The sequence below is a fragment of the Tasmannia lanceolata genome, unplaced genomic scaffold (assembly GCF_043159265.1).
Source record: "Tasmannia lanceolata isolate RefF3 unplaced genomic scaffold, GAP_Taslan_0.1 ptg000011l, whole genome shotgun sequence".
Lineage (NCBI taxonomy): Eukaryota > Viridiplantae > Streptophyta > Magnoliopsida > Canellales > Winteraceae > Tasmannia > Tasmannia lanceolata.
The window spans coordinates 3,536,655-3,552,797 of NW_027518688.1; the positions used below are offsets into that span (position 1 = coordinate 3,536,655).

At 42.6% G+C, this 16,143-nt stretch overlaps 1 protein-coding gene across 1 annotated transcript; it reads left to right on the top strand.

The window, feature by feature from the left end:
- Positions 1-10,349: 10,349 nt before the first annotated feature.
- LOC143886111 (uncharacterized) lies at positions 10,350-14,124 on the top strand. Its single transcript, XM_077390078.1, has 2 exons — positions 10,350-12,378; positions 12,505-14,124. Exon 2 carries the CDS (start codon positions 13,177-13,179, stop codon positions 13,858-13,860), a length of 684 nt encoding a protein of 227 aa, XP_077246193.1. The 5' UTR covers positions 10,350-12,378; positions 12,505-13,176; the 3' UTR covers positions 13,861-14,124.
- Positions 14,125-16,143: the final 2,019 nt, after the last annotated feature.

Genomic DNA, 16,143 nt, shown 5'->3' on the forward strand with positions numbered 1-16,143 from the left:
AGCGGGTCTTCAGACTCTCGTTCTTTTCTTTTCTTTCTGCTTTTGCTTTTGTTTGCCCTGAACCCTTGCTCATTTTACCAGAAGGACTTTCTAGGTAGGATTGGGTTCAAAATGGTAGGATATCTCTTAGGTTCAAACGATTTCGACCGAATCTGGTCTTGCCAGATTGCCTACGTACCCCAAAAATGGAGGATCAGGTCCGCGTAGTTCGTTTTAGGGTTTCACAAAGAATGGTGTAGCTTTTTACCTTCAAAATTTTGAAAGGGGGCTGATTTAGCTCTTATCCCCTAGGTTGACTGAACCTGAGTTGATCAGGTTGCCTACGTAACCCTGAAGAGCTGGGGATCAGGTCATGACGTAATTCAGGTTCAATATCTTTTATGACGCAAGTCATAAAAGATGCCCCTGGTTTGAGTTTATAAAAGAAAGAAGGGTGTTTTTTAGGCCCAAAGGGTTTGCAAACGGCTTTTGACTTTGAGGTTGTTGGCTTTTAGGTTCAGATCGACCAAGGATGGCCTCCTGATGTATCTAAGCATAGTACTTCTTTAGTTGGTCCAGGTTTGTAGGTTCTGTTAATTTTTTCCATTTTCATCGAGGAGTCTTACGGCTTTTCCAGGCAGGGCTTCATCGGCAATGTAAGGCCAGACCAGTTTGGCCTGAACTTTCTTCTGGGATCAAACACCGGTGCCCTGTACGATTTCAGGACAAGATCTCCTGGCTTTAAATCTTTGACTCAGACCTTCTTGTTGAAGGCCCTTTCGATTCTTCTCTGATACCCTTGGATGTGATATAAAGCTTTCAACCTCTTTTCACCTATCATTTGTAATTCCTGATGTCTGGCTCTTGCCTACTAAGACTGTGGCAGATTCGCTTCCATCATAACTCTTAAATATGAGATTCTCAGCTCAACAGGCAGGATTGCTTCCATTCCATACACTAAATTGTACGGAGTTACACCTGTAGAGGATTTGATCGATGTCCTGTAAGCCCATAAGGCAAAAAGAAGTTTGCTCGACTAGTCCTTATAAGTCTCTGTCATCTTACTGATTATGACCTTGATGTTCTTATTTGCTGCCTCTACAGCCACGTTTGTTTGAGGACTGTAAGGAGATGACTTGTGATGCTTGATTTTGAACTCTTCGTACAGGTGTACTACCTCTTTCTTGAAATGAGATCCATTGTCAGAAATCAATTCATGAGGTACTTTGTATCTGCAGATAATGTTAGCATGGATGAACTTCGCAACTGTATTCGAAGTTATGGAAGCATACGAAGTAGCTTCTATCCACTTCGTGAAGTAGTCAATGGCTACTAGAATGTACTCATGTTCACTTGAAGAAATGGGATAGATTTTTCCAATTATATCAATCCCCCATACTGAGAATGGCCATGGCGAAGTCAACGAGTGTAACTCTGACGGAGGCACATGAATGAGGTTCGCATAGACTTGGCATTTGTGACATTTCTCCACGAATGCGAAGCAGTCTGCTTCCATTGTGGGCCAATAGAATCCAAGTTTAGGATCTTCCTTGACAACATCTTACCATTCATGTGAGGGCCACAAACACCTTCATGTGTTTGCTCTATGAGCTCTGCAACCTGATCTTCATCAACACACAGAAGCTGTATCCCATCGAATGACCTTCTGTACAATTCTTCATCACAAATGATGAAGTTGGCAGCGAACCTCTGAAGAGTTTTCCTCTCTTTGCTGGAGGCCTTAGGCAGATGCCCCTTGCCTGAAATGAGATTTCTAATGTCTGTGTACCCCGGCTTTCCATCTGGACACCTTGCAGATATCTCTATGGCATTCACATGTGCTCGAACCCATTGTAACCTCATTGCTAAAGGTAGAACTCCATTATCGCAGAAAGGTCTAACATCGAAGCCAGAGTGGCTAGTGCATCAGCAAAATGATTCCTTGTCCTCGATAGATGAGTGAAGGTGACACTCCTGAACTTCTTGACCAGAGATTCTAAATATGTGTGATATGAGATCAACCTCGCCTCTTTTGTTTTTCAATCCCCATTTATTTGACAAATGATCAGGATTGTATTCCCGAACACATCTATGTCTTGAATTCGCAAAGCCAAAGATGCCTCAAGTCCTGCGATGCATGCTTCATATTCTGCCATATTATCGGTGCATTCAAACTTCAACTTGATGGATATAGGGATATATTCCTTCTTTGGAGATACCAAAACTGCCCCTATTCCTTGACCATGATTATTGACAGCTTCGTCAAAGTACATAAGCCACTTGGTACTCAGAATCTCTTCTTCGACATCCATGATCTCTTCATCAGGAAAGTCTGCCTTTAGGAAAGCATTCTCCTCAACAGGAGCATCAGCCAGCTGTTCAGCAATGACCCGCCCCTTAATTGATTTCTGAATGACACAAGTGATGTCAAACTCAGACAACAATAGCAACCATCTAGCTGTTCTTCCTGTAAGAGCGGGTTTTTCGAACAAATACTTTAACAGATCCATCCGTGAGAGCAAAAATATCTTATTCGACAACAGGTAATGTCTAAGCCTTTGAGTTGCCCAAACTAATACTAGACAAGTCTTTTCCAAAATTGTATACTTGATTTCATACTCTAGCATTTTCTTGCTGATATAGTAGATAGGTTTTTCTCTCTTGAACCCTGCATCCTGCTGAGCAAGCATACAACCCATTGCTGTATCTGTGATGGATAACTACAACAACAGTGGTTGACCAGGAATGACTGGTGATAAGATAGGAGGCAAAGACAAGCACTGCTTGACTTTTTCAAATGCTTCTTGGCATTCATCATTCCATTTCTTGGAAGAATTCTTCTTCAATAACTTGAAGATGGGTTCACATGTCATGGTTAGATGAGATATGAATCTCCTCAAGTATTGCACTTTGCCAAGGAATCCACGAATCTGCTTTTCTGTCTTTGGTGGTTGCATTTCTTGGTTAGCCTTGACTTTTGAGGGTCCACTTCGATTCCTCTCTCGCTGACCATGAATCCAAGCAACTTCCCTGATGTGACCCCAAATACACATTTACTGGGGTTCAAGCGAAGTTGATACTTTCAGATTCGCTCGAAGAACTTTCTTAAGGCAATTGTGTGCTCTAATCGAGTCTTTCCCTTGACAATCATGTCATCTACATAAACCTCGACCTCCTTATGAATCATGTCGTGAAGAAGAGTAGTCGCAGTCCTCTGATAGGTAGCACCAGCATTCTTAAGACAAACGACATCACTCTGTAGCAATATCTCCCCCACTGAGTAATGAACACTGTCTTCATCATATCCTCAGGCGCCATTTTAATTTGGTTGTACCCTGAGAATCCATCCATGAAAGATAAGAGTACATGTCCCGCTGTATTGTCGACCAGGAGATCAATGTTCGGAAGCGGAAAGTCGTCTTTCGTACTTGCCTCGTTCAAATCTCTGAAATCGACACACATCCTGACTTTCCTGTCCTTCTTGGGCACCGGTACGATATTTACAAGCCATTCGGGATATTCACCTACTTCGATGAATTTTACTTCAAGTAGCTTCTTAACTTCATCATGAACTTTCAACTCCCATTCTGTTTTAAGTTTTCGGAGTTTTTGCTTTTTCGGCTTGACGCTAGGGATTAGAGGTAATCGATGTTGGATTATGTCCTCACTCAATCCCGGCATGTCATTGTAAGACCAAGCAAAAACCTCCTTAAACTCTTTTAGCAAGGTGATTAATTCTTTGCGCTCCTCAGGAGATAAAGTTTTGCCAATCCGTATCTCCCGAATTAAGGATTCATCACTTATATTTATGGTTTCAATTTCTTCTTCGAGTGGTTTTGCTCAGCGACTCTTTTGTTAAATCATATGTTTGATTTCAAGGGGAGTTTTGTCGGCTTCCTCATTAGAGGGGGAGTCTTGATTATCATTGTTAGTTACTTGATCAGGTTTAGAAACAGAACCAGTCGAAGAAACAAGTACAAGAATATACACAAAAGAGTCTTTTATTTCATTCATAGAATTGATGATTACATCAGATGACTCGGTCACATCAGGCGTTACAGACTATGAAACTGAACGAAAAGACAAGTCGACATCAGTATCGACACAATCAGAAATATGTACAGACGAAAAATCAATGAAGACGTCCTCAGACTCGAACTTGACGCCACCAGGGATAGACTCGTCATCAACTCCAGAAGTAGACCCGACCTCTACGGTACCTGCATCAAAAGAAAATTTAGAAATGACAGACTCTGGGTCAGACTCAGAAACTGATACAAATTTTGAAACGACTGACTCTTTTAAATGGACTGGACTATGATGAAGGACTACTTGGGATATAACCTGTGAGGTTCAATTATCCAAAGGTCCCTTGGCTGGGGTGATGCAGTTCTTTGGGTTAATGAAGTATGTGTCTCCTCCAATCATCGTAATGACTGGTGCCTCAACTTGGAACAAGGAGTCTAGGAGTTCTGATTCAAGATTCTCCACCCAATTTGAGTCTTGTTCCTCTGTCTCTGCAATCTGCTCAAAGAAAAAGTCCTCTTGCAGCTCATTAGTAAAGAAAATCTCTAATCCTCGCAATTTTGCCCCATTCTCATCATACCATGACTCGGGAAAACCGTAATACGGACAATCAGCCCCTTCCTTTCTAAATCGGCCGTTTATAATCATGCTAAATGGTCCCATCGGAAACTCTAAGCCCCAGCGACGACACTCGGCCCATTTCAGCGTGTAAGCTTTCATTTCTCGGATTTCTTTCGGATTCGGCTCATACCCCAAACCAAAGAGTCCACCAACTACTTTCATTTTCAGCCACTCAATTGGGCCCTGCAGATTTTTTCCCTGACCAGCTCCCGGGATATATCCATATCGGCGCATCATCTTAACCACCTGAGTATTAGTGCTTGAGAGAAACATAATTTCTTCATTCATAGCTTCTTTCATGGTAATAGCTGAAACCTCCACTGAAAATCCTGTCAGACTAATATCTTTTGTGTTTTCGGTAACGAGCTCCTGAGACATTTGTTCGATTTCTGATTCGGGATCTCCCCTGACTGTGATCACCCTGTTGTTTCGAATGAATTTCAATTTTTGGTGAAGTGTGGAAGGAATAACTCCGACCTTATGCAGCCAAGGTCGGCCAAACAAGAGACAGAAGGAAGTTTTGATATCCAACACTTGGAATTCGATTTCAAAAGTTTCTCCTCCAATCCCTATTTCGGTGGCTAATGTCCCGATTACATTCCTCCTGGTGCCATCATACGTCAATATACCTTGTTCAGACAGTATAAAGTCTTCAGGCCCAAACCCTAATGTAGTGGTAGTATTCAACGGACATACGTTCAGAGCTGACCCATTGTCTACTAACACTTCTGATACTTTCTTCTTGTTGCAAAGAAGGGTAATTTTGAGAGGACGAGTATGGTCTTTTCCTTCTGGAGGCAAATCTTCGTCTGAGAAAGATAAAGATTTTGAAGCTCTCGCCATGGCCACTAAGCTGACCAACTCATCTGGAGTGATTTCAACTGATACTTGGGACGCATTCAGCTCACGAAGCACAACCTGTCTGTGTTTTGGGGATGCCATCAGTAGACCCCAAATAGAAATATTAGCTAAGCTGATTCAACAAGTTATCTTCCTCCTCATCAAGTCTCTGCTTCTGGTTTTTATTGTCAACCGCTCTTGCAACTTCAGCGGGATTCTCAACTCTATGCTTGGCTGGTTTGAAAACTTGTCTACCACGTGTGACATGGCAGAGTTTATCGCACTGATCATTCAGGAGTAGCAGATCATCATCTTCTATCTTAAGGATGTATGGGGTTTTCATCTCTTCTTCCTCATCATCACTCATCCTTAAGACGTACAGAGTTTCGCTTTCTTTCTTTTCATCCTCACGGGAGGAGAACGTATGACCGGTTTGACAACCCAGCTACATTAGGGTCATTCCATGATAAGACATATGGCTCTTCTTTTTCTGTCCACTCATCTTCTTCGTCAAATTTCCAAACATAAATTTCCTTAAATTCAACAGCGCATATGAAAGAAGCAGGATCAATGACAGACTCATCAGTGCAAATGACATTAATCGAAGCTGGAGGCGGCATTGCATGTGTCGGAAGAGGGTTTCTGGTTACATTTGGCAATTCAATTGCAAGCTTCTTCCTATCCATCATGTTCTGTATTTGGTGTTTCAATGCTAAACACCAATCAATGATATGGCCTGTATTGCGATGATAGTCACAAAACTGATCCTCTCTCCAGGATCAGGTAGTTTGATCTTCCTGTCCTTCAACAACTTCTTCAAAGCTACGGACAAATATATGGGAGGGGATCAAAGTGACGAGGTGGCTTTTGCTCCATCGGCAGTCTTCCCACTTCAGTGATTGCTCTGGGTGATGGTCTAACATAATTGACATTATGTACTTCTTTTGGTGACATCACAGGTCTCTTCCCCCCTCTGACATCAGAGGAATTTCTTGACCTTAGGCCTTTAGCCAATGCATCTTCTATCTGGGTCCCAGTCTTAATGAGATGGTTGAAATCAAGAAAATACTAGATGGCCATATAATGGTAATATTGTGGAGACAGATTCTTAACCACAATCTTGATTTCATCTTCGTCAGACAATCTGTGGGTCATCGGAGCAGCTTTTCTTCTCCATCTTCGGATCAAGGAAGTGAAGTTTCATTATGGCTTTTCTTCAATGCTTTTAGATCTCTTTTGGTTATGTCGATTCCTTCCTCCATGGAGAGCTGCTCGACGAACCTATTAGCAATATTCTCCAAAGTTCCGATCTTTTCTGATTTCAAGCTTAAAAACCACTTCTTAGCTGTTCCAACTAAGGATCGAGGGAAAAGAAGAGCAACCTGCTCTAGAGATAAATCGTGTTGTTGTAAAAGCGGAAGGACATACATTAAATGGCTTCTAGGACACCCGGTCCCATCGTATTTATCCATGTCGGGTACTTTGAATCTTGGAGGCAGTGTGACCCCTGGGTATATCATGAAATCAGCCATATTCAACTTCTTCGGGCCTTGAAATTTTATATTTTTCATCTCTTAAGTCAGCTTGTCCAATCTGTCCGTTATCACTTTGCCTTTATCAGATCTATCAAAATGAGGAGGGCAATTCTCTTCTGCATGCACATCATCAAAATCATCTTCCACAGTCACAGGTCTGGTCACCGCAGGAGGTGGAGGAGGTATAACTGAAGGGTGCTGGGGTGCATGTTCTTTAGAAGAGGAACCCCTATCATTTTTCAATCGAACTATCTCCTCACTCATATTATTCATCTGTTGGAGCATAGACTTAATCATTTCGTTCATTTCAGCCAGAGAGTTGCCAGATTCAGTCATTTGTTCAGGTGTGGGTTGAATGGTTGGAAATATTTCTTGGAAATTTGAAATAGGTGATAGAGGAGAGGTAAAAGAAGTAGGCGAAGAAGAATATCGACTCAGCCTGGAATCAGTAGACTGACGGGACCAGGTTGGTTTTGAAATTGTAATTTTCTTTGGGGCTGCTCAGTCAAGAATCCTGAAATGGAAGTATAAACACTAGATTAAAACGAATGATAAATGAGATAAAATATTCTGATCAAATATTGACAAGAGAAACAGAAACACACTTTCATTAATGAAATCCAAACTGTGATTACAATCGATGAAAATACTAATCTCTAATTACAACTGGATAAGCAAACTGACAATAATGGGAACTGAAGAAATCAAGATAACAAAACATGATAGACATCTTCAAGGTCCTTCAATCCGAGCTCTTCGGCTGGCGGGCTCTTCCGATATTTTTCCACATCGGACTTTAGCTGCTAAAGAAAATCTCCTCTCTATATTTTTGTTTCCCCAAGCAGCCACAATGGATCTAATGAGATCAGGAGTGAGATCTTCACAAAGAGGAGGGACTATGGCTCCGGGAGGACATGGAATTCCCGTAACCTGATGGGAAAATCGCGTGGGTGCATAAAAAGAAGATTTCTCGGTACGCATGAGGTAAACAAACAGATGTGGGTAGGTGTTAGTGAAAACTTGGAAGCATGAATGACTCACCCAACGAAACTGGTTCTCCTCTACATGCTGCAACCAATTGCGCCATTCATTGATGAACTGAGGTTGATTAACCATTGGTTGCCATAAACATAAATTTTTCAAGGTATATGAGTTGTGTTTTTATCGCTGAAGGATAGTGAATTTTTCGCAGAGCCAAACATATAGCAATTTAACACACCCAAAGAAATTGTCCTCAATCTTTTGACTAGCGATAAGGTCCAGTCCTGAGAAGGTCTATGCTAACATGGTGGGTATAGGATTTCTTCCTTCATTGATCTGATCTACTACTCCTAGTAAGGTCAAAGGAGCAACATGGGAGTTTCTGCGAAGAACATGACGTGCGAAGACCATAAAGATTAAAGCGTTACGTTGACAATCCTGAAAACATGAGTTGGTAGGATCGACGTTTTTGAAAAAAAGTTTAACCAGCTCTTGAACTTTCACGCACGTATTCGTTAAACATGGCAGAGCATCTACAATTTTGTTTTTGAATAGTTTGCAAAAAAAGGTCAGAGGGGATTCTATTCTTGAAGGTTTGATCCAGAGTCCCTCACTAAAGAGTAGGCCATAATCTAATAATCAATATATATATATATATATATATACACACACACACACACACACACATACATCCTAACCAGGGGCACCAGCCCTAAAAATGATCCAGCAGAGTCAAGACGCTTGACTCAAGACAGACATGTGAATGTACTAGGACCGCGTTGTAGCCACATAAGGTGAGCTACCATAGTCTATAGATAGGACAAGGCTCCTAACTCTAGGCTCCACATGTGTAAGCAACACATGTTCGTCCTTATATGAATGCAATATATATATATATAAGCACATGCAAATCCTAATTGGGATCTCACTAAGTTAGCAAATATATTTATATACATAATATATAACATGAAAGTAGGACTCCAGACTCAATATATCGGGTACTATGCATATGATCCATACTTTAGATGTATAACACAAGTACGCCTAGTGTTATACATAGTATGCTTCATTGCTCATTGGCTGCTGTAAACACAAGTACGCCTAGTGTGTACGACTACAACACCGGTGCATAGCTTGGAAATAGATACAACAGTCCCATCAGGGTAATGACATCCCATCTGGCACGCACTGTATTTATCCCATGAAGCCAATAATGAAAATCAATGAAAGAAATAAAGAAAACATTGAAAGAAGTAAAGAATATGGTAATGCATGCAGTGCAGTGTGTGAACCCCTTGTTTTACGCACCTATTTGGTGCCTCTAGATTTCTAAGCGATTAAATTCCCATTTTTAATGATTTTGGCCCAAATTTCTTCAAAATTAGTAAAATGGCATTTTAACAGAGTGAGGCAATATCTCGAAAGATCCCCAGCAGAGTCGCCAGCCTGTGGACCCCGATCCGAGAGAGGCAGGGGTCGAGCCCCCAAAAGTCTCTAGATCATCCACGTGAAGGAGAGCTCTACCAAGAAACTCTCAAGAAAGTGCCCCTCATAGCATGAGTGACGATGTAAAGGGAGATACCTCTCGATTCGGGGACTAGCCCGGATTCGAGATGTACCTTAAACAAAGAAGAGTCGCCATCCAAGGAAGTCAGCCTTGGATCCCATACTATACTCTGTTGCAATGGATAACCAGAGATATAAAAGGGTCGTGCCCGGTTACAAATTTAGAAGGTCCGAAGAACACCTCATCCGCCCAAGTGCAAGCACCTGGTCTCTTATGCCATTTATTTACTGATTTTGAAGAGTTTTAGGCGAAAATCATGTGAAATGGGAACATATATCTCCGAGAAGACGTCTATCTAATGATGCATGTCTCGGAGATGAATAATAAGCACACACAAAAGAAATGAAAGGAATGCCACCTAAGAATAGCTAGGTTATGAGTGTCATGCCTAATTGGTGTCTAAGTTCTGATGGGCAAACACATGCATGCTACGGCTAAAGGTATAAGGCTTGTACATGAAAGTAAGAAAACACAACACAACTCGACTCCACACACGACTCGACACGACAAATCCTTGACTCTAATGTGAAATTTGACTCGGATTTTGACGAAACTTTGCAGGGAGCTAGATAGGACCCTAACCTAGCTTAGGGTGAAATTTGGGGCCCTAAATCATTGGTTTGATGAGGTTTTTCTCAAACATGGAGGGTTTAGGGCACGGTCAAAATGGGGTGTCTACACTGAGGGGCTAATTTTTCTGTGATGGTATTGTTCATTGCTTTCTTCCTGGTGCTAAGTGAGTGCTTTATTATGTGAATTTGCATGGAAAGTTATACTACAGGTCTTCAATAGGTAAGCATTTCTTGATGTGAATAAAATTCATTAAGAATTAGAATTGGAGCTAGGAAGCCATTCCAAAATCTAGATCCATATGATCGGATTGTCCCTCTTTTTGGAAGAGCAACAAATTTAAATGAAACGATCTGAGATCTTGAGCCATTAAATGAGCTTTCATCAAACCAAGCATAAAGATCTTCTTGCTGATTTTGAGCTGGGTAAATCGGAGTTGGATCCATGTGATAATATGAGCTAAAGCCCAATCCAATTGTGCCGCAGCTTAATTTCTTGAAGCTCTTGAAGAAACCGAAGATGCAATTGAATTTGTGTTTAAGCTGCTTGCACCCCTTGTGTTTGTTGATTGTCTTCAAAGAGATCGGAGTATAGAAGTAGCTTCATCAAACGAAACCCAGTCCTTGAAATTCATTTTCCAAACCATGAATTTTGTCTTGCCTCTTTGCCTACTGCTTACTACCCTAAGAAAATAAGAATTTCTGTGTTGAAAGAAGCTAACCAGCAGATTCTCAAAAGTTTGCATATCTCTACATTTTGTAATGAAGTTGGTTACAGGAGCTACAATTTGTTGAATATGTCGGCCCGTCTAAGTGCTAACCGAGAGGCTATAATTCTTATGGTACTGAAATAGGGTTTCAATTGATTTGGGGCCATTCAAGGAAATTTTGATTAAAATTCAGATCCATCCATCATTTTATTAAAGTTGAATGCATGCCTAGGGTTGTGAGTTTGTGGAAATTATAAGAGTTGAGTGCTTGTTTGACACAAGATAGCACTGTACCATTAGACAACTCTTCACTTTAAATTTGGCCATGAAATTTCATTCTGGAATGTTTAATAGCTCAGTTCTATTAGAAGTGAGTTATAGCTTCTAGCATCACATTTAATTGGTGGAGACCGAGGACCTATTCAGTTACTCTACCCAGGCAATCCTAATAGCTGAATTTTACTGTGGGACCATATTACTTCACTGTTAACATATGGATGTTGCTTGCTTTTCTTTTGGGGACTAATTTGAGAAAAGAGCTACGTGACCTAGTGAGGAGAATCAGAAAGGTTTGTTTTGGTATAGCAGATGCACTCTTCCCTTTGCTAATTGTTGTGTTTGCAAATTTCTTTTCACACATGGTTCAAATATAGTGCTTCCATAGTACAGATTCTGCGCTATCATACAAACCATTTTCAGTGCCCAAAACATTGAGTGATAAGCTCTTATTCAGGCTCAGTCAGTGGGAACCAAAGCAGAGGTTGTATTGGTGTTGGGGTGGTGGAACTGAGACTGAATTAGCTATAATTCGACAGTACCTATTCAATTAGGTGCAGGTTCTTCTAGAAAAGAATTGGATGGTCGAGAGATACCTATCTGAGAATTAGTTGAGTAGCTTGTGATGCAAGGAACCAGTTTCTGCACTTGGCAACCAAACATTCTTCCGAGTCAAGAACCAGCGTGGGCTTCGTCATAAGTTTCGTATCAGCACCCTAAAGACCAAGTGTCTGATTTGAAGCCATAGGGAATATCAGCAACCAATTTTGGACACATCTAATTGGGCATTCAGACTACATAAAAAGCAGAATCCTGCTACAGTGGTGCTCACATAGTTTTACAAAGAAATTTTGTTGGCGATCTTATTTGTTGTCTGCCTTAGCTTCTGAATTCAATCCCTGCTCAATTTTCACTACTCAGTGAATGCAGAAAGTGTGCATCCCGTTTCTAAATGGGTGCAGATCTACAGAAGCTACCACAAATCCTGAAGCATCTACTTGAGACATGAGTGCAAAATTCAGCATAATCTGCACAAGCCTGGAACAAACAACCTACTTGACCTAATAATTGAGATCAACTGGCGATTACTGGTTGCTAGGAAATTGAGACCTAAAGTGCTAAAGTCTTGTGGGATTTACAAACATACTCCAGCTGGGAATAACACTTACGTGAAGGGTTGCAATCTGCTGCAACACCTCCCATTGGCATCCAAGAACCATCCAGTTCAGCTTTTTAATCAAATTCAGGAAATCAGATCCAGCTACGTCATGTCGGTAAGACATATTTACACCTAATAGTAAATGCATTTTGGTTGTTGCCATCGCAAAAGATTTGGTAGCTATACAGGTTACTTGTTTTTTGGTAATGTGACTGGAAAATGTCCACTTGATCCATTTCAGCCTTGAATTACTGGGCTCCTCTAGATCGAACTGCAGAGCGTAGGAATTCACTTCTGATTTGAAGCCAAGATTCAGTCCAAGTTATCTTTTGTTTCAGTTTGTGCACCAGCTCATAGCCGTTGTTCGAACTAGCTATCTAAAACAGATCACTTCATTTCTCTTGCCATTGTTTGTATTTTGTTAGCTGACTTTGAACAAGGTGTAAGAGCATCATTCCCTCAAATTAGTAGCAAGTATTCCACACAACTGACACTGGCGAGCTGAGTTGCACAAATATTTGCATCTATGGAGTCACCGTTTGTTCCTCACATCTATGGTTATATTGATGTTGAGACCGAATGCATGATTTGGGCCGACACACTCGATGTGTATCATAGATACTATGGCTTCAACCATCGTGAGACATTAAGGTATGCTAGAGAGACAGTTAGACTAAATGCAGAGTCTATGTGGATGCTTATAGAAAGAGAGCGTCATGACTTGGGCAAATTTCCATATCGCCGATGGGAGTAGGTCCGTGATCGCTTTTTGAGGATTTATGCTCCGACAGAGTATCGATGACGACGTGATGAGGAGAGAGTCCATGAGGACCGATGACAAAAGTTCTTGGCCGAGCATCGCCGAGAACAGGAGGCTCGCCATAAAGAGAATGTTGATCTTGATTCCCTCACCATGCAGTTGCAGAGACTCGAGCGACATGCTCATACATCCCCTTCTAGACCCCTAGAGGTTGACGATGAGGCTAGAAAACAAGAAGGGGAGGGAGAGGTAATAGCAGATACTGAGGATTTACATGGCCAGTCAGGAGAGGTTGTTGACACCATCATGTTAGAGTCAGACACTTATGGTGGCGAGCTTCACACCAGCATTATTGTTGATACTAATGGTGAGCTTGTTGAACTTGATAGTGAGGCCGTCGATGATGATAGTGTTGAGATCATGACAAAGCATGCTACGACGGAGTCTGCCTCACCGTTAGTGAGCACAGTTGAAGATGAGAAGCAAATACACATAGACATTACAGATGGCATTACATTTGCCACATGCACAGATAGAATCTTGGCAGATGTTGTTCATATTGAGATGGTGCTGCCTATTGTCGTTACACTCGATACATATGAGATATTTGGTGGGATTATAGCTGGTTCTCATGACAGACCACTATACCACTGCCACTCTCAGCATATGCATGTTCTGATATGGACTCCTACCCTTCTTGACCGCCACATTTGCATGGATGATCCATTCTTGATGAGATGCATGGGGCGAATTGACTTCTATGGATTACTACTCTCCCTGCGAGAGTTGATCATCTACATTTTTGACCCCGGCAGAACCCTTCCACTACGAGGCTGATGGGAACTCGAGGACGAGTTCTTTCAAGAAGGGGAGTTTGATGTAGGAGCATCCCTTGGGCATCTTACGTCGGCCTCTGTATCCCTAGTGTAGGTTCTATTTTAGTTTCAGTAGTATTAGTCATGTGGTGCCATATTTGTATTTTATTATTTTCATGTGTCTTTAGTTGTCATTTGCTTACTAGGGGTAGGTAAGCCATTTCATATTGTAATGGGATAGATATAAAGCCCCATGATATCTCATTTTTGGGTACCTTTCGATGATTTAAAATTTGGAGTATCTCTTCTTGTTGTTCTTGAGAAATGGGAATTGCAAACTATTGAGGTTAGTTTCTTTTCAATTTCTCCTATTTTTTCATCCCTTGTTGCATGCAAGGTTCTTGGTCGACGATTCCGTGCTTGATCCGATCTCGTGTGTCCCCACGCTCGAAGTAAGATCAAGAACCCTATCTTCTCCAAAAATCCAAAAAAAAACAAATCTGATCTAGGTCGCTCCGCCGCTGCGCTCTACATCAATCTCTCGGATCCTGCTTTGGACAATCCTGATGTAGATAGACAGAAGGTGTAGCGGCTGCTCCAGGCTGAGAAATTGAAGAATCTCCTGGTTCTCTAAAACCCATATGAACATCGTCCAAAAGACGATGAAGTGAACTAGAGGTCATCGTCATCCCTGTAACGAGTAACCCTCGGATCGATTCAGGCTCACCTCCAGTAGCTATGACTGCTCTGTCACTAGGGCCAATGTCTGGCTCTGAAGGAGGAGGAGCATACATGCCCCCAGGACCTACAGCAACCCTCACTCTTGTCACCCGGGCGGTGCTCTGTCTCGCCAGCCTCTTACCCCGCCGGCGCTCAGGCGAAGTAGTCTCAGCAACCTCGGGGTCCTGTGGGACATAGTCCTCGTCAATCTCATCATCTATATCGTCGGTACTGTCCCGACCCTTCGCTACAGGCATCTCTGGCCTGTACACCTCCTCTGGCTCAGGGTCTCCCTGCTTCTGCCTCCTCCCTTGTACCCACAAGATATATCAAAACATCAAGAATTCAATTTCAGAAAAGAGGAGCAAATACCTGTCTGGTCCGTGGACCCTCGCTCGCAGCCAATCTCTGTCTCAAAATCTCTATCTCATGCTGGAGCTCAGTAATGAGATGAGCTTCCTCCTATCAAGCTGCTGCCATCATCTCATTCTTTCCTATCTCATCACTGGCAAGTGTCCGTAGGGCACCCACCATCAGTAGCAGCTGATTCGCCTGATTGCGAGGGATCTACATTTGCCAAGCAAAAATCAAATCAAAAGTGCAAGCAAATTTCAAATTCAGAAATTAATGCATAATCAAATTCACTTACCCCGGGATAGGTCTCTGGAATAGGGTATCCAATCGCCCCAGATGGCCGAGCCAGCTCAAACTCCCCTCTCCTATAACACGAAGGTATCGTCCAACCTGGCAGCGGAAAGTACTTAGGAAGTGAAGAAGGACCGGCCCCTGAAGAATCGGGTTGAGTACCTTGTCTGCGAGGCGCTCGGGCAGGAGCCCTCGGTACAACTGGTGGGCGAAGAGCTGCCCTCGCCGGAGAAGTGGACATCGAGGAAGACGCCATCATTAGCTCTTCCCCCATCCTGCGAGTAACAAGTCTCTCTCTCTCTCTCTCTCTCTCTCTCTCTCTTCCACTAGTGTTGTCGGAACAAGTTCTCTGATCACTGGACCACCTCTCGCCGCAACGGCTGTAGCCCTAATAGCGGCGTGAAACTCCCTGTCCTCATCACAAGGCTCCTCTGCGGGCGCAGGAACCTCACGGACATCGCCTATCTCCGGATCCTCCTAAAGAAGGAAAAGGTTCCTGCGAGTAACAAGTCTCTCTCTCTCTCTCTCTCTCTCTCTGCCACTGGTGCTGTCGGAACAGGTTCTCTGATCACTGGACCACCTCTTGCCGCAACGGCTGTAGCCCTGATAGTGGCATGAAACTCCCTGTCTTCATCATAAGGCTCCTCTGCGGGCGCAGGAACCTCACGGACATTGCCTGTCTCCGGATCCTCCTAAAGAAGGAAAAGGTTCGCATCAGATATCAAAGCAATCTAACCGAAAGGAAAAAGGAAGGTGCAAATGAATACCTCTCCTAAGGTCAAAGGACCCATCAGCTCAACAGAGGCCCAAGCTCTGTAGTCTCCTGGGCGGAAGTGGTCGTCCGGGACGATGAATCCCTTTGTCCGTAGGACCACTTGCAGAGCCTCAGGCAGCCAGTCTATGGTCCTCAAACTGTCGGCAGGATCATAGGGGATCCCCT

What these genes read in the sequence shown, in the direction of transcription:
- LOC143886111 (XM_077390078.1), top strand. Translation starts at nt 13,177, where the DNA reads ATGCAGTTGCAGAGACTCGAGCGACATGCTCATACATCCCCTTCTAGA.